This window comes from Podarcis gaigeae (genome assembly GCF_964106915.1).
Source record: "Podarcis gaigeae genome assembly, chromosome: 14".
NCBI lineage: Eukaryota > Metazoa > Chordata > Lepidosauria > Squamata > Lacertidae > Podarcis > Podarcis gaigeae.
This window is the reverse complement of record NC_139690.1, coordinates 41,143,023-41,161,979: the sequence shown is the minus strand read 5'-3', so window position 1 is coordinate 41,161,979 and position 18,957 is coordinate 41,143,023. Positions and strand designations below refer to the sequence as shown.

General features: G+C 44.2%; 1 protein-coding gene across 1 annotated transcript; it reads right to left on the bottom strand.

Moving 5' to 3' along the window:
• Positions 1-520: 520 nt before the first annotated feature.
• On the bottom strand, positions 521-3,532 carry COX19 (cytochrome c oxidase assembly factor COX19). Its single transcript, XM_083711917.1, has 3 exons — positions 3,354-3,532; positions 1,922-2,037; positions 521-1,079 (listed from the first exon to the last, which is right to left on the bottom strand). The coding sequence occupies exons 1-3, from the start codon at positions 3,433-3,435 to the stop codon at positions 996-998; spliced, it is 282 nt and encodes a 93-aa protein (XP_083568043.1). The 5' UTR covers positions 3,436-3,532; the 3' UTR covers positions 521-995.
• Positions 3,533-18,957: the final 15,425 nt, after the last annotated feature.

The window sequence follows — 18,957 nt, the reverse complement described above, 5'->3', positions numbered from 1 at the left end:
CAATGTGTGGGTTGTGGGTTTCAGTTAAGGTCCTTCCTGTCTCCCCACCCCACGCAGGAGAATCACCTTCAAATCAAAGGGTATGCCGTTCCTCAAAAAAACTCTTAAAAACAATCACACATAAACACACACCCCATTCAAAGTCATGCATATCGTGGCCACATTTCAGCACACAATTAGTTACATTTCTGCGCATTACGGGCTTAAGTGTGCCTCACTTTGCCCTGGATTGGGGCCTGTATTTCTCATTGCCTCATTTACCAATGTACTAGAACACACTGCATTTTCTTTCTGTTTTAAGACAGCAACAACAACAAAATCTCAAAACATGCACATACATTTCTGAAAGGGGCAACAAAGTTACATTTTACTGAATTAATTCTGTGTTGCCAAAAGATTGAGGTCTAGGACAGAAGGGCAGGCAAATATTCTCACTTCTGATGAGAAATATTTTCATAACTGAAACTGAAAGAGATGGAGAGGAGGGCTGGATTTAGGAATGAAATGATCAGAAACAATCTGATTCAAAAACAATTTATTTATTTACATGCCTATCCTAGAGGCTTTCATTTGGATGCAAGTCCCAGTGAATAATTTCTGCACACCTTCCTTCTAAGCAAATGTACTTAAGATCCTAGGAAGCATTTCTCTCAAATAATAATAATTTATAATTTATACCAATTGTAAGAAGAGAAGCTGAACCCAATGCACAGTGCAATGAGTTCTGTGCTGGACAGAACCAGGGCTGGTGGGCTGAATCTTTCGCAAAGCAAGTATTGGGAACTTGTAGTCCAGATTTGAATATCCAAGGAATATTTCCTTTCCCACACTAACAGCACATACATGTACTCAGATGGAAACACACTGAGTTCACTGGGACCAACAGCTTCTTCCAAGGAGCACTTCATATCAAGATAGGATCTGAAACGTACAATATGTACCACAGCAGATTTTCTCCTTTCTATAGGAGAAGGTTACGATTCTCTTTCTCTTCATCACAATGTCTCCTGTTGGGTTTCTGATTTTTCTTCTATTAGGTCTTTAAATCCCAATTTTGCCAGTGGTTCTTTGGCCATAAGCTGTCTAAACAAACAAGCAAACAAAAAACAATTTGAAAAGCATTAAACTTGAAAGTGGCGTGCTTAGCAATTTCATTTTCTGAATAATTTTGTACCCCTTAAAATAAAATAAAAAAACAAACCCAGAAGATTCACATGATTCTATAGGACTGCAGAGGAGCCCCTGGCAAAGAATTTGTATAATTAAGGGTGTTGGTTTGCTTTCTTTTAAAGGAAGGTTCCTGGCTTAGGGATATAAAAATATGCTTGAAAATATGTGGGCAGTGGTTGCTTAAAAATGCACAGAAGCTCACAAAAGGGGTATGGGCTAGAGAATTTGAATTGCCAAGGATGTCAGTTTCCCTTTTAAAAACAACAACAGGTTTCTAGTCCACTGGACCACTCAGCCGCCCTAGAAACACAGGGACGTAGGAAGCTACAAAGTCATATCAAAAACAACAAAGTGATTTAACAATCAATCGTTCTTCTCAGGAAACTGTAGCTCTGGGAGGGAAACAGGGGGTCTCCTAAAAACTCTCAAAACCCTTAACAAACTACAGTTCCCATGATTCCTTGGGGAAAGCAGTGACTGTTAAAGGGGTATAACAGTGCTTTAAATTTATGGGGTGGATGTAGACTCACTGTCAGCAAAAAGAAGAAGAAGAAGAGGAGGAGGAGGAGGAGGAGGAGGAGAAAAGAAAAGAGTACTGTACTGTACTGTAATTTTACAGATTTCAAAAATGAAGCAGTGGTTTGTGGAGCCAAAAATCCACCGTGCACTGACAGCCCAGCATAAGTTGTCTCTGGCAAATTGAGAGCAAACATCCATTAGCTTGAGTGAAGTGTTGCAAATAAGAATGCACTTGCCTCTCCATTCTGCATTCTAAATATTCCTTTGATTCCTGCCTGCACAATGCATTCTCAAAGCTGTTCTCCCTCAGACACTTCATGAATTTTTCTTTGAAAGCTGTACATTCACCTGTGCGACAGAAGGAAAGCACGTTTTTTGAAACAGGAGGCATGAAAAGAAACAGACATGGAATTAAGAGTAAGACAAAACAATAGCGCTATTCAAAAGGACAGGCTGGCTGCTGTGGCTCAGCACGAGAACGTAATGCAGTAGGCAGGGGGACACCTTGAAACCACCGAGGCACCAGCAAACCTCCAGGTCACTAAGCTCCAAGAAAAAAATAGTTTCAAAGGGGGAATTCAGTGTGAAGTTGCTGATTTAGAATTCATTAGCAGTTCTTAGGATTCTTTGGGGGAAGCCATGACTATTTAAGTGGTGTGATGCTGCTTTAAATCTATAGTGGCATTGGCTCAATCTGTTCTTATGCTATTGCTTTATATGTACAGTGCAGATGATGCCATTATAGAGGGGGATAATTACAAACACCACCTTGAGCTCCTTGCCCCCCCCCCAAGAGAGATAGATAAATATTTTTGTATGTTTTAAAATAGGCTTGTAATTATTATTTTTTATTTTATTTTTGTAGACCGCTTTGAGGTTTGTCTATTTTATACAGTGGTACCTCAGGTTAAGAACTTAATTTGTTCTGGAGGTCTGTTCTTAACCTGAAACTGTTCTTAACCTGAAGCACCACTTTAGCTAATGGGGCTTCCTGCTGCCGCTGTGCCACCACCGCACAATTTCTGTTCTCATGCTGAAGTTCTTAACCCGAGGTAATATTTCTGGGTTAGCAGAGTCTGTAACCTGAAGCATATGTAACCTGAAGTGCATGTAACCCGAGGTATCACTGTACAATCAAATGGTGCAAAATAAGATAAATAAATAAAGTGCAATCAAAATAAATAAATAAATAATGTTCTTCTGCCTCTCTTACTGGTCCCAGCGTCAATTCTTGTGCTGGAGGTGGAGCTTTAAAAATCATTGATTTGCACCCCTGCCCTTCCATTTTTATGGCGAAAAATGCGCCCCCAGGTGTTGAGGGACTCCAACTCCCATCAGCCCTAGCCAGCATGGGCCCCACCAAGGATGATGGGAGTTATAGTCCCTCAGCAGCACGATGGTCAAAAGTTCCCCTCCCCTCCCCTAGGGGGCCGATGACAGAGGTTCTGCTAACGGAAAGCTATCGTTTCTATGGGCTCACAGAGGTACCCCTCTATCATTTGCGCATCTATGGGCAAGCGCCCTTATTGACTGTACGCTTTTAGGCCGGAAATGCCTGTCGTACTTTCTCTCCCCCCACCCAACGTCCTCTCTATGGTGGATGGAGGAATCGCACATGCGCAGTCGAGGTGACGAACGGTTGCGGAGGGGGGGAACCGTCTCACCGAAATGATCCAGAGGGAAAGCGCCTTTGTCCGGCGGTCTCGGCTTGAAGCTTTTCGTCCCGAAGTTCATAGCCGTAGACATGACGACGACTCTCCGAAGACCCGACACAGCCGCTGCGCCTCTGACTGAACCTTCGCCTCACTTCCGGGATCTCCGTGTTGTCAAGCCCCAGGTTGTGGAGTAGAGCGCCGATCGGGCGGGGAGGAGCCGAGCAGTTAGCCCCGCCTCCTTTTGCCCCAGGTGGATGCCTGGCCGGGATGGAGCTGGCATTTTTAAATCTTATTTTACTTATTGATAAATATGCGCTTTGCAGAAAGCAAAGGAGCCTTGCGATATTTCAGAGACTAACCAGTCTTAATTGCGCCTTCAGATTGAAACTGGAAGACGTGATTTCTTCAATTCCAGGAAATCTATACCGCTTTGCTGTATAATTCTTTAGAAAATAAATAAATAAATCTCCAAGCGGTTTGCAACCTACCTACATCAAAACATCAGATAAGACGATCCAGGATAAAACATTACTGAAGAAAATCAAATATAAAACTTGCATTCAAAGTAACACAATCAACAAGAAACTAAAACATTACAGTGGTACCTCAGGTTAAGAACTTAATTCGTTCTGGAAGTCTGTTCTTAACCTGAAACTGTTCTTAACCTGAGGTACCACTTTAGCTAATGGGACCTCCTGCTGTGCTGCTGCTGCACAATTTCTGTTCTCATCCTGAAGCAAAGTTCTTAATACAAGGTAATATTTATGGGTTAGCAGAGTCTGTAACCTGAAGCGTATTTAACCTGAAGCCTATGTAACCTGAGGTACCACTGTATCTTAAAGGAGGTGTTAAGTTGTGAGCAAACATATCAGACGACACAGCGATTCTTCAAACAGCTCTTCTTTATTCAGATGCCAGAACTGAACTGAACTGAGGAGCTCAGTCAGCCTACTTATATAGAGCTCCAGAACAATGCAACTGTTGCGACTTTCTAAAACTATCCAATCACTGAACATCACTTTCAATCCTTCATTTGCATAACTATCTACAGTGTCCCCCTGCTGGCCCAGGGTGAGAACTTCAGTACATAACAGGAGGTCAGCTACACAGTGCGCATTTACCAAAGCAAAGTTGGTAAAGCAAAGTTAACAATGAGAAAACATTATCTTAAATGTTTCAGAAGAAAGCATTCTCTACTTGTGCTTCAGCTAGTTCCAGTCCTTCAGCTGGGATACTTGTTCAAGCAGAAGGTGGCTTTTTTCAGAATATAGATTTAAGTGTTAGCAGCTTAAAACCCAGGCAGTTCTCCCCTGTCGCATTTCAAGTCGCATTTGCACGCTGCTGTACACGCCAGAAAGGGGGTGGAGCAGACCCTCCAAGTGCCCCTGTTTTCCAGGGATGTCCCTGATTTAGAGAATCCATCCCGGTTTCTGCTTTGATCCTGGAATGTCCCACTTTTCCTTAGAATGTCTCTATTTTCATTGGAGAAATGTGGGAGAGTATGGAGGTAACTGACCCACGAGCCATCTGAAGGCAATCCTGTATAGGATTTTTTTTAAATGTTTTATTATGTGTTGGAAGCTGCCCAGAGTGGCTGGGGTCACACAGTCAGATGTGTGGGGTGTAAATAGTAAAATTATCATTATGGAATGGGACATCCCCATTTTTATCGAAGAAATGTTGGAGGGTGTGGTGGAGGTGTCTTCACCTAATGAGCATTGCCTGTTTGATTTCTCTGTGGCTTCATTACCCCACATAACTACTATTTAGTGAAGCTCACACCTGTGCATGTGCCATCATCTGCGCATGCACAATGGCTGCCTCAAATGTATGCACCTGAGGTTAATTGCAAAATGAGTGTGGTTTGCGTGTTTAAATCGGATGGGAGTTTAAGAGACAATGCATCCGACAGCAGGTTTTCTCAAGAAACTACAGGACAGATGTGGATGTGGCTAACATCCTGTGTACACTGCTTCAAACACCAGCAGTGGGAGCACGTTGGAGCCAGATGACTTGGTAACACCTTTCACTGGATCTACTTTTGACCTCTCTCGGCCTTCTGCCCTTTCGGTCTCAAGGGCCACCGGACACCACTGGTTGCTGTGAGACACTGGTTGCCTGTAGCTCCTGGGAAGCAGGGTTGAATATACATGGGATAAAACAGTTGCAGAAAAGCAGGTGGTTCAGCAGCTTTCCCTGCAAAGGTGTGAAATGCCATAACATCACCTGGGCATGCCTTTACTTTGTTCTGTTCATTGCATAATAAGCCCTGCGGTTGGTATACTCATACGGAAACTGTATTTGGTGATTTATTACCACTGGCATTTTGAACAAAATGTTCTCCCAAGAAAAACTTAGTTCTGATTTGACTGAGTTTTTAAAAAAGAAAAGATGGCCCAAGTTACTTAACAGACTGAAGAGTTCAGTGCCATGCAGTCCTGTGTGTGTTTACTTCTGAGTCAGCCCCCACTGTGTGTAGTGGAGCTTCATTTTCACAAACATGTGCACAGGATCCTTTTTGTTAAGTTGTGGGTGAACATATCAGATGACACAGCAATTCTTCAAACAGCTCTTGTTTATTCACAGACCAGAACAGAACTGAACTGAAGGGTTCAGCCAGCCTACTTATACAGAGCTCCACTAGAACGCAACAGTAACCATTTTCTGTAACCATCCAATCACTGAATGTCACTTTCAATTCCTTATTTGCATATGTGGACCTGAGTGAAAACTATCTACAGTATCCCCCTGCTGGCCCAGGGTGAGAACTTCAGTACATAACACTTTTGTCTCATCTAAGTTCTTAAGATCAACCCTACAAGTACCTAAACACGTCTCCAATGCTACCATACATCTCAAAGCTGGATTCGTAAGAATCGAGGCCAGAGTATGGCTTGCCCCACTGAATTATTGGCTGAGACCAGTGGCATAGCGTGGGTTGTCAGCACCCGGGGCAAGGCAAGTAATTTGCGCCCCCTAACCCTGAGTGAGCCAGGTAGGGGCAGAGAGCTGCGAGTGCGAGCGCCCCCCCCAGATGTTGCACCTGGTGCGGCCGGGCCCCCCCTGCACCCCCCACGCTACACCACTGGCTGAGACTATCCTTCCTCCCACGTGGTCTTGCTCCCTTAACTATTAAGGATGGTTTCCAAATGACAGGGAAATGTGTTACATGCTCAGTTGCTAGTTTTATGTGTTTTATGTTTTAAGTTTTATGTGTTCAGTTTATCTCTATGTATCTTATGGTGGCCTAGGACCGAAATAAAATTTGATACTGATACTACCTCATTTTAACTTGCTGGGATCTGTTGCAGGATGAGCTGAAGCCAGCTGCATACCGACACATTTCAGTTACAAGAAAGCCTGATAATTTATAGGCATGTCCATGAGCTTCTTTCTTTTTCTTAATAGAGTCATACCTCGGGTTGAAGTTGCTTCAGGTTGAGTTCTTTTGGGTTGCTCTTTCGTAGTTTATTAGCAGCCAGTCTTATGTTGTATCAACTTGTTTCTCTGAAGTGTGTAATATTGTTTCGATAGCTGTAATATTTATTTTTTTCTCCTCATGTTTCCTAAAATTTAATATATATGTTAAGGACCTTGCTCCCATAACGTTATGCGCAGCAGCAGAAAGTAGATCCAAACTTGGGTTATGTGGGTGGGGCAAACTGAACATGCCTGTTCCGCGGTGATTGTAAACTTAGTAGACATCAGATCCATTAAAAGATGGTCAGTAAGAGATCTCAATGAGCAGGGAAGTACTTAGATGCTCTCTCGCGCGTCCAGATGATAAGGCAATCGTTGCAAAAATATCACTGCCGCTCAAGGCGACCTGTTGTTTGTGCTCCTTAATCCTTTCCCACTCTAGAATTTGAAACTGTAAATGGAAAAGTACACCCAGTTTAGTTACATAACCATCGGATTAGGCATCTTGAAATCTGAGGTCTTAATTATGTTGTTCCTGCAAACCATGAGTAACGATTTTTTTGGGTGTTTCTAAGCAACTGATTGTTTTCTACGGTATATAATGCAATTAGCACTTTGAAATTTGGCTGGTTATTACTTTTGGCAATAACACGAGGAAGAAAACAAGCAGGAGGAAACACTAGGGTTGCCATATTATTATTTTTTTAAAAAACTTTTTCCTTTCTGGCAAAAGCTGTTAACCTTTCCCCCCCCCCCCCCCAGTTTTCTCCAAACTTGTTGAGCTTTTCCAGCAAAAACGTCACTGCTGCTGGGGCTGCTATTCGGCTGGATTTTTCCAAAAAAATTCCTGATTGCCACCCAGACACTGTTGCGGACTGCAGTATTCCGGATACTACATTCAAATAACCACACCTAGAATGCTGGTGGGCCTCTTGCCCAGTCACACATCCCTGCTTCTCTTTCCATAAGAATATCCCCTTCAACATTCCTCACATGAAAACATTTGTGAGTCGAGGACCCGCCACCCACTTGAGGATAAGAAAGACACAAGGACACAGTATATTAGGTTAATGGGCTAAAAAAGGCCACAACTTTATTGATTACAGCATGTGAGTGGTACAGTGGTACCTCGGGTTACATACGCTTCAGGTTACACACTCTGCTAACCCAGAAATAGTGCTTCAGGTTAAGAACTTTGTTTCAAGATAAGAACAGAAATCGTGCTCCGGCGGCACAGCAGCAGCAGGAGGCCCCATTAGCTAAAGTGGTGCTTCAGGTTAAGAACAGTTCCAGGTTCAGAACGGACCTCTGGAACGAATTAAGTACTTAACCTGAGGTACCACTGTATTAGCTTAGGCATTGGATAAAACAACAGAGCGTGAGTCCACCCCCTCAGGGACGGGTGAGTCTATCAAGGGTTAACCACCAGTAGGAGGAGCTTGTTGATGCAAATACAACTGGAAGCTCCCCCTGATGTCACCGGGGGTCGTGCCATGGCCCTAGCCACCTAGCAAGGGCGTCAGACAGGATCCATGACCGCCGGATTCCTTTAATGGAATAACCAAAAGTGGAGGGGTAGGCAATGGCGACACCCTGCCCTCCAATACACAAACATATTCCAATGACTAACTGCCACCTGAGCCAAAAAGGCTCGCCACCAATACCCTCACAGCTGCAACCAATCCCTAAGGCTGCTGCTGATGTCGGCCAGCCAAATATCATTGCCGAGATCCGAAAGATGAACACCATCTTCCCAGAACAGAGTCAACTCGCTGAACCGGATGTCAGCATGCACAATCACATAGCCATTCATAAAGCGCAATTTGCATGCCACCACACGATTTACAAGTTTTCTGGAGTTGTCGATGACCGTAGGGCTACAGGAGCCTCTCCAAAACCTCCTCTTCAGAAGGTTGGACCAAAACGAAGTTGTCCTGGGGAATAGAGCAGCTGGATCATCATCTGACGAAACCCAGCAGCCCAATGAGAAGGCAATGCTGCCACAGCCGCATTTGAGCGGCTAAATCCCGCCTCCTCAACTTCCGCCCGATTGGTTGGTTGCCAGGGGGTGTGGCACAGCAGCCGGGACAGCAGACGCAGGGGCCAGAACACCCCCTACCACGCGGGAAACGACTCCCGCTCACAACTCCTCCCCTCTGGAAGGAGGAGAGGCTTTCTCAACCCAACCCTTCTTGACCCATTTTATTTGTCCTCCCTCCTCCTAGAGCACTTCCAACACCACTACCCCAACGAGGCACAGCACACCCTCCCTCCACTGTCCCGGGAAAACCCCTTGATCCCAATTTTGTTGTTTTCTTGGGTAATAATAATAATTTATCATTTATACCCCACCCATCTGGCTGGGCTTCCCCAGCCACTCTGGGCGGCTTCCAACAAAATATTAAAATACAGTAGTCCATCAAACATTAAAAGCTTCCCTAAACAGGGCTTCCTTCAGATGCCTTCTAAATGTCTGGTAGTTGTTGTTGGGTAGATTTACAAAAAGAAAACACACACACACACAAAAAAAATTTTTAGAAAGGGGCACGATTAGATGCCCCCTCGCTCACTACTACATTAATTTGTCCAGTTCATAGAAATCATAGAATTGTAGACGATCATTCTAGTCCAAATGCCTGCAATGGAAGTGAGGAAATTGCTGTTTCCCACTAAGGACTTTCACACAAACCAGATGCTGCAACAGCGCTGTAGTTACCCAAGTAAACAACTGCAGTGACTATGTTCTATCTCCAGTGTTTAGAAATATATATATTGTAAGAAAATAGTCATGAAATTAAAAGACGCCTGTTTCTTGGGAGAAATGCAATGACAAACCTAGACAGCATGTTAAAAAGCAGGAACATCACCTTGCCAACAAAAGTCCGTATACTTAAAGCTATGGTTTTTCCAGTAGTGATGTGTGGAAGTGAGTGCTGGACCATAAAGAAGGCTGATCGCCAAAGAATTGATGCTTTTGAATTATGGTGCTGGAGGAGACTCTTGAGAGTCCCATGGACTGCAAGAAGATAAAACCTCTCCATTCTTAAGGAAATCAGCCCAGAGTGCTCACTGGAAGGGCAGATCCTGAAGCTGAGGCTCCAATACTTTGGCCACCACATGAGAAAAGAAGACTCCCTGGAAAAGACCCAGATGTTGGGAAAGATGGAGGGCACAAGGAGAAGGGGACGAGAGAGGACGAGATGGCTGAACAGTGTTCTTGAAGCTACCAGCATGAGTTTGACCAAGCTACGGGAGGCAGTGGAAGACAGGAGTGCCTGGCGTGCTCTGGTCCATGGGGTCACAAAGAGTTGGACACGACTAAACGACTAAACAACAACAAATACACACACACATATATTTATATTCAAATATCCATCCATTTTATTTTATTGTTTTACAGTTATATATTTGATTTGTTTAACAGGATTTATATAGCACATACACAGAGTGCACATTGCTGTCAGAGTGGAATGGACTTATAAATGTTGAAAATAACTTTTGTTAAAAAAACCAGAAGCTTATCTTTTAGGTATAATTGAGGAAGAGGTGCCCAAAGATAAGGAAAAAAAGCTATTTGTGTATGCTACCACAGTTGCCCAAATGGTATATGCCTAAAGATGGAAAGAAGTTTCAATGAAAGTCCATCATCAGCAATTGAGACAGATGGAATACACAGAGATGGCGAAACTTGCCGGGAAGAACAAGAGATCAAGATGAGAGACTTTTCTTAACGGTATGGGGAAAATTTGTCAAATATATGAAAACAAATTGTAAATGATAAAAACATGAGCAGACATGAGCAGGAGGAAATAAAGGGAGTGAAAAGGTAACATTTGTAAATAGGTTTGAATTGGTTATGTAGTAAGACTGTGATATATAATGGGGGGGTTTTGAAGAAAAAGCAGGTTGAATTTGTTTAGATTTAATTTTTGTTGTTAAAATATTGTAAAATACAAAAATAAAACATATGTTTTTTAAAATTGATATGTGAACCTGACATGAACCAGAAATAGGTTAACCCATCCATCCCTCATCTGAGAAAACCTTGTTAGGATGTTTAAGACAAACAAGTAAGACCAAATCATGCTTCTAGACTGCAGAGCTGCATCCACAGACTCATAATCTTTCAATTTATTTGCTGTTGCGACCATTATGGTAATTTCAACCATCACTAAAAAAGGAAATATACGTCCTATCCATACTATACAGAATGTGCATAGATGCACCATTAAAAGACCATAGACTCACAGCGCACATGGTTGGTTTGCCGCTAGTTACATGCATTGAGTATCCCTCGATGTTTCTAGACAATGGAGTGACTTGTATCGGAAAAATGCTCTTGTATCGGAAAAAGGGGCCCTAGTTTGTTCTCTGGTATTTTCTGGTTCTTCAGCACAAAGGCAAGCTGAGTATAGATTAACTTAGTTGTTCTTTACCAAGGGATAGTTTGCCAGGCTGCGCATGTAACCAGCTGATTGCTGATCATCCATATCAGCCTGCAAATACAATTCTGTATCAGAAACCCAGGAAGTGGAGGAATGATAAAATTCTCATCACTTGGCCGGATGATACAGGAGATTAGATTATCACATGGTTACATACGCAGTCGTGTAATGCATAACCACTGGGTAAATGATTGTCTGCATTCGCCCAGTGAGATCAAGATTTCCAGAAATATCACATTCAAACTAAACCTACATCTTGCTGAATACCAACAAACACTTGCATTTCAGTTTCAGCCTAAAGCATATTAGTTAGTCTTAGCCTTTTTCCTTCTGCATTTGAAAGTGTTGTAGAAATCAAATATGAGATCAGCCGTGATAAGTGCATATATTATGCTTTGCGGTATTCCAGTTTTATTTTGTGGCTTTCAGTTGTTGGACTTCTTAGTTATATAAGTATTATTTCTTTGGCTGCCTGGATTACAGCGGATGAGCATTACGATTTAAAATGTATAAATTGTAACATTGGACATGCTTATCTCATTCATCCAGATGATAAGAAATCTTCTAAACCAGAGTAGGTAACCTCCACCACATGGACTCACCTTGACCCACCAAGAGTTCCAATTAAAACCACACCCACTTGTCAATCAGGTGACATCACATCAATAGGCTAGCGACATCACTTTGATAGAATGTCCTTCCACTGGCAGGTGAAGACATTTTTTTACTCCAGTAGGCTTTTTGGGAGCTGGTTTTTTTGTTTTTAAGGAATGGGCTCTTAATAGTGGTTGTTTTGTTTTCTAAGCTATCTGCATTTTAATAGGTATGCTTTTGTATTGTTTTCATCCCAAAGTTAGTATATTTAAAAGGTAAAGGGACCCCTGACCATTAGGTCCAGTCGTGACCGACTCTGGGGTTGCGGCACTCATCTCGCTTTATTGGGCGAGGGAGCCGGCATACAGCTTCCGGGTCATGTGGCCAGCATGACTAAGCCACTTCTGGTGAACCAGAGCAGCACACGGAAACGCTGTTTACCTTCCCGCCAGAGTGGTACCTATTTATCTACTTGCACTTTGACGTGCTTTCGAACTGTTAGGTGGGCAGGAGCAGGGACCGAGCAACGGGAGCTCACCCCGTCACAGGGATTCGAACGGCCGACCTTCTGATCGGCAAGTCCTAGGCTCTGTGGTTTAACCCACAGCACCACCCGTGTCCCTCTAATTTATTTAGTTTATTTAGTGGTGTGCATTTTAGCTGTATTTGTTTTGAGTTTTGTGAGCTGCTTGGATCTGGGGAAAAGACAGGATATAAATAAAACAACAATAATAATGTATTTTGGAATTGTTAAAATTTAGTGTCTGTTTCAAGAGGTACAACTAAGGCCAAGGGCAAAGCAAAGCTCACCTGGTGCCTTTGCCCAGCTTCCTTGAACAGCCTCAGGGACACCCCAGAGCCACCAGAATCCCTTCCTCTTCTAGAGCCAGCTGTAACTTGTGAATAATCACTTGGTAACCACTTTTGTTGCCGTAATCCTGAATCACTTTGAGGACATAAAGCTTCCAACCATAGCTGGCAGATGTGGGGGATGGAAGGTGGCTAAGAAACTTTGCCTGAAGTACTCTTGACTGTAAGAATCAGGCGGATTGTTAGATTGTTAGAATTCCTGCTCTATGATTGCAGTCATGGGATTGTTGTCTATCATATGACTGTATATGTTTTGACTCCACAGAGTGGGAAGTGACAGAGACAGGATGTTTGTGTTACTGTGTTCCATGAAGTGAGACCATTGTCTTTTGTTCTTTTTTCTCTTTGCTGTCTGATGCTAGAGAGGGAGCCATGTTGCAGTGCTCTGTGTGTGTTTATATGTAAATAAAGTAGATTAGCCAAAATGCTGAGTTGCTGAGGTCTGTCACACAAGGTGCGCAAACTCTGCAGATCCCTAAGTGTGCCGGTGTCGGTTGGCATCAGTCGCTGTGATGCTCGGGCTGAAGAAAGCTTATGAAACTCCTGAACGATCGACCAGGAGGGAGGGAACATGTCAGTCGGGCATGTGTCCCTGCCAGGGTCCTACTTGAGTGTAGGCTGAACTCCTGACAGAAACCTCCATACAACTTCATATGGACATATGGCCTCCAGAAAGTTGCCCTGAAGAGATGGTGACCTTCAAGCTGAAAAGCATTCCCCATTCCTTTTATAAAGCAATGCCAATCCATTACATTAATTTGAAAATTTCATGTCTGGGAAGCGGGGACCCAAAAGATAATTCTAATTAGGAGCCAGATTGAGAAGAGCGGGGGTAACCTTACAAGGATAAACTTTAGTTTTTTCCAGAGTTGCTCCAAGCTAATAGTAACCTTTCTGATGACAGGAATCTCCTGCAAGACATCTGATCACAAATACTTTTACCGTAACCAGTGAAAAGAACATACCAGGATAGCAAAAAGCAGCATCTTGTTGGGCCACACCTGCAATTTTGCAAAAGGTAAGTGTATTCCATTTAGTCCAGCTGTCATCTGATGGAAAAACAATGTCTAATCAGTTTTGTTTAACAATGTTAACCTCTTCTGCCTTAAAGAAACAGCTTACAGCACACATGTAATCCGCCCCAAACTTTTATCAGCTAGAGTAGGCTTAAACCGAAAGCATAAATCATTGAGTGAGCGAATCTATTGTAAAAGTTGTTCTTACGCTTAGTGCACAAGCCTCGTACTTAGCTTGCCTTAAAAGCATTGAGCTAATGGACAGGTTGATCTGCCTTCAGGCTGGACCCTTGTCCCTGACAGACAGTGGTTAATCCTTCATTTGACAAACACAATCTTCCTTGCCATGACGGGGAGAACCAGTGTCAGAAAATGAGAAAGACATGCTCTATAAAAATCCTACAAGTTTTCTTTGACGTTCAGCACTATCCTGTATCTCTTGCATGGCTCACTGATTTCCATATGGCTTACTCTCTTGTAAAGTGTACTCTGCATTTCTTGCCAGTTTGTTTTTGGGCCCAATTCAAGCTGCTCACGTTTGTTTTTTAAAAAACCTGCTTGGTCCCAAGTATTGGAAATACTGCCTCCTTCCCTAAAGACCTTCTCAGGTATTTGCATCAGCTGTTTATTTATTATATATATTAGTCAATTATGTTTTCCCTCACTTTTGCATTTTTCTAGTCTTAAATTCAGTTCTCCATATTTTCACATCACTTCACTGTTTTATTTTTCTAGTCATCATGAAGATTCATTGATGAATTTATCCTAATATATGGCGCTGTGGGTAAAAGCCTCAGCGCCTAGGACTTGCCGATCGAAAGGTCGGCGGTTCGAATCCCTGCGGCGGGGTGCGCTCCCGCTGCTCGGTCCCAGCGCCTGCCAACCTAGCAGTTCGAAAGCACCTCCGGGTGCAAGTAGATAAATAGGGACCGCTTACCAGCGGGAAGGTAAACGGCGTTTCCGTGTGCGGCTCTGGCTCGCCAGAGCAGCGATGTCACGCTGGCCACGTGACCCGGAAGTGTCTCCGGACAGCGCTGGCCCCTGGCCTCTTAAGTGAGATGGGCGCACAACCCCAGAGTCTGTCAAGACTGGCCCGTACGGGCAGGGGTACCTTTACCTTTACCTTTATCTGCCTAAGTTGCCTAAAACACACCTTTCCCCCCACAAAGCAATTTTCTATATTTTGATGCATTTTTGTATGTGACTGTCACATTTCTATACGTTCTACACACACAATGCCCTTGTAAATGCTTTTTGGAAAACATGACTCAGCTGGAAAACTGCAGTGCATAATTCAGAGAGGTGCAAATTGGAAAGGATGGCCGCATTTCGGTTTGTGTATCGTGGGCATAGGCAAACTTTGCCCTCCAGATGTTTTGGGACTACAACTCCCATCATCCCTGACCACTGGTCCTGTTAGCTAGGGATGGCGGGAGTTGTAGTCCCAAAACATCTGGAGGGCTGAGTTTTCCTGTGCCTGGTGTATCGTTTCGGGAACTGTGAATTAGGCAAGTTCGCCTTTAAATGCAAACTGAACCCAATTTCACCCATCCTCCATTCCCAGTTCACAAATAATTGCTCCTTGTCCCCTGGCAATGAGTCATACCTTTAAGAAAGAGCCTCCACTGCCTGCATTCTCTGCAGTAGATAAACCCCCTACTCTGTTTCTGCTCAACCTGGGAGGCACGTAGACTAGCTGTGCAATAAACAGACAGAAAACAGAGGCACTTTCTGGCCAGGAATTTCCTTTCAGCGCAGCAGCCTTGCATAACCTTGTCATTTAAACTGCTCCTCTCTACATCTCTTGACCTTTGTACAAGACAATCCCAGCTTGTGAAGGAGAACATTCCCTCTATCAAGGCATGGGCAAGGGGCCAAAGTAGTGGGTAGGGGCACATACCTCTTAGGTGGGGGGTGAGGGGTGTGTCTCAGCAAGCAAAAATCCTCCCCGATGATACATGTCAAGCTGGCTCGGGATTTATTTATTTTTCAACACGTAGCCACCTGGGCCTTGAACAAATATCACCCTGCGTAGTATTCTGCTGGTTCTGACTTTGGCATTAACATCCCCCAGTCCCTCATTCTTTCTCCCCTCTCTGTGCAGTGTGGGAAAGGGCCATGGTTCAGTGCCAGAGCCTCGGTTTCACACTTGGAGATGGTCTTAGGTTCAGTCTCTGCCATCTCCAAGGAGAGATGGGGAAAACTTGAGTCTGTCACCACGGAGAGCTACTATCAGTGCAGGCAGGACTGAGATAGATGAAACTCTGGTTTGGCTCAGCTCCTTAAGGCAGCTCCCTATACACAGTTTTTGGTCGGGCACCTGATAAACGATACGGCCCTTGCCGTTCCATCAAATGAAAAGCAAAGACCTTCTGATTCCTGATTTTAGCTCAGTGGTCAGCAATCTTTTTCAGCCATGGGCCGGGACACCGTCTCTCATACCATGTGGTGAGCCAGACTATATTTTGGAGGGGGGGGGAATGAACAAATTCCTATGCCCCACAAATAACCCAGAGATGCATTTTGAATAAAAGGACACTTTCTACTCGTGTAAAAACACGCTGATTCCTGGACCATCCGTGGGCCAGACTGAGAAGGCGATTGGGCCGCATCCAGCCCACGGGCCTTAGGTTGCCTACCCCTGTTTTATCTAAATCATACTGTCTTCTCTCCATAGCCTTCAGATACCCCTTCTGCAATTTCCAGTTCCCCAGAACCCCTTCTGCAATTTCCAGTTCTTGCTTTCAATCTGCAAACAGAACGTAATTGATTATATTGTTTCCAACCCATTCACACCTCGTTTCCTTTACATTGAAATGAATGGTGCAGAATGATGTCGTGATAACGTTATCAGTTACGTGAAATTCCACCCCAGCAGACAGCCAGGGGAGTAACGTAGTTTGGGCGAAATGTGAACTGCAGGAGAATGGAAACAGCTCTGCGTGCGATAGATACGAGTCAGAATGAAAATTGAAGACTTTTGACAGCCCTGCAAAATTTGCAAAGGTTATTTTGTTTTATTTATTTTTTTACAAACTGTATTGAAAATTCCAAAAACAATGACACAAAACAAAGGTGGTCCTCTAAGACAAACATATGCAGTGCTTTTTTTCGGCGGGGGGGGGGGGACTTTTGTCCATTTACTGTATTTATTTTTCCCGATTTGAAATATAAAATGGTGGTTTCCTTAAGTCAAAATGAGATTACCCTGAAACATTTTTTAAGAAAAAAAAGCTCTGAATACATGTACGTGTCCTTTCTGTCTCCGTTGCAGAAATAATGAAGAAATTATCTGAACGCTTTAGATTGAAGTATATCCCGTGGTTGTGAGCTGAATTTGTACTGCAAAATAATTTCCCAAGTTTTAATGCCATGTGAATGACTGCGTACGATGACTGCTAATTTATATGTCTGTTTATAATTTAATGTTGCTGTTGTTTTAACAAAGGGGAAAGAAATGAGTAGGCTCTCGGAGGCTCAGCTCAAAAGAGCCAGGTCTACGGTCTCTTGGGTTACTCCCTAACAACACCCCTGAATTTGGCCAATGCGCCTGCTGCTTATTGCGTGTCAAGACCCTGCAGCCACCCCCTCATTGGGAAATAACTCACAGAAGGACACAGATATTAAGTTTATGTTAATGGGCAAATTTGGCCACAGCTTTATTGAATTACAGAATGTGAGCGGTTTTGGCTTAGGCATTGATGGGACCCGACTATATCTGACTCCTGCCCGCTGCGCAAGAAGTCCGGTAAGGGTAAACCACCAGTAGGGTGGAGCCCTGTCAATGCAAACCAGCTCAAGCTCCCCCTGGTGTCCCCATCGGGGTCGTGTCAAGGCCCTAGCCCCCGACCGGGCTTCGGACAAGATCTACACCCCCAGATTCCTCTAACGGAATGCCCTTAAGCATGGAGGGGCAGGTGATAGCCACACCTCCCCTCCCCAGCACAAGGTCAAACAATGCCGAACCGCAACCCTAACAAAGCTGTGATGATTGCTACGAGGTAGGCGAAAACCAAGTGGCCAGTGCCAATTTGCCAAGTGGAAAAAAATCCTACCAGGCCCCTCGGACAACCAAGGTGACCAACCGAAGTCCATAGCAAGGCCAGTGCCTAACCTGCAAATAGGGAGGGAGGGCGGGTGATTGAGGAAGCGAGCCAAGAGGAAGTCCTCTGGCTCGCCCCTTGGTTTAAACTGCCCCGGCCACCCCCCCCCCCAGCCAGCGGATTGGCTGGCCGGGCTCTAACGTGGCCGGGATCCCCCGGGCAATGGGGGCAAAGTCCCCCGCTCCCGGTGGGGAGTGGGTGGCCATGCGGTCCACCGCAACTCCTCCCCACTGGGAAGTGGAGCAGATTTACCACCATCCCTTGCAATGCTGGCTGCCACTGGCTTTTTGAGGAAGATGCCTTTGCAGGGTTTCAGGTCATTGGAACACAGGGACACAGGAAGGTGTCTTATGCTGAGGAAGAGCATTTGTCCATTTAGCTCAGTATTGTCTACACTGACTGGCAGCGACTCTCCAGGAGTTTTAATCAAGGAGCCTTTCCAAGCCCCAACTGGACTTGAACCTGCGACCTTCTGCATGCAAAGCAAATGCTCTCCTACTGAGCTAAGGAGAAAAGGCAGACCTGAACCCCAAAGCTCTTTTTTTAAAAGGGAGGGAGGGAGGGAAAAGAAATTCACAGGCATGCAGATTTTTAGACTGCCCCCAGTTGCCTGAGAGTTGTGCAAACCTTTGCACTTTATTTTGCTTCCAAACTGTCACCGTTTCCCTGTGGGATTCAATCAGGGTTGAATCATTCAGCTTGATTTAGAGCTCTTGTGCAACAAACTTGCTTCCACCTCCAAAACCAGACCTTCTTTTGGGTTGGGTGGGGAATATAGAAAAAAAGAGTGGAAAGTGTGGGATAGCATTTGCTTGGTGCAACTTCATCTCACCTCCCTGCAAACAAATCAGAATGAATGTCGTCCAACTTCCTCGCAAATTCGGTGTAAGCAAATCAGGATGAATGCTCAGTTATGAGGTCACATGGAAGCAACCTTTGTGAGCTTCCCTTTCTCCTTTTGCGTTCCTGTAAAAGTGGGATTTTACCTTCACAGCACTTTAGGGGGACACAGTGTTTTCCATGACCATCGCAGCCAGCTCTTTGTGTTCCAGGATTACAAGGGTCATGAAAATGCCAGGAATTTGGTCTGTCTGCATTCTTTAGGGAACTGCCTATGCGGGATATAGAAGGCCATCCATCTGCCTCACTTACAGTAAATGCTTGA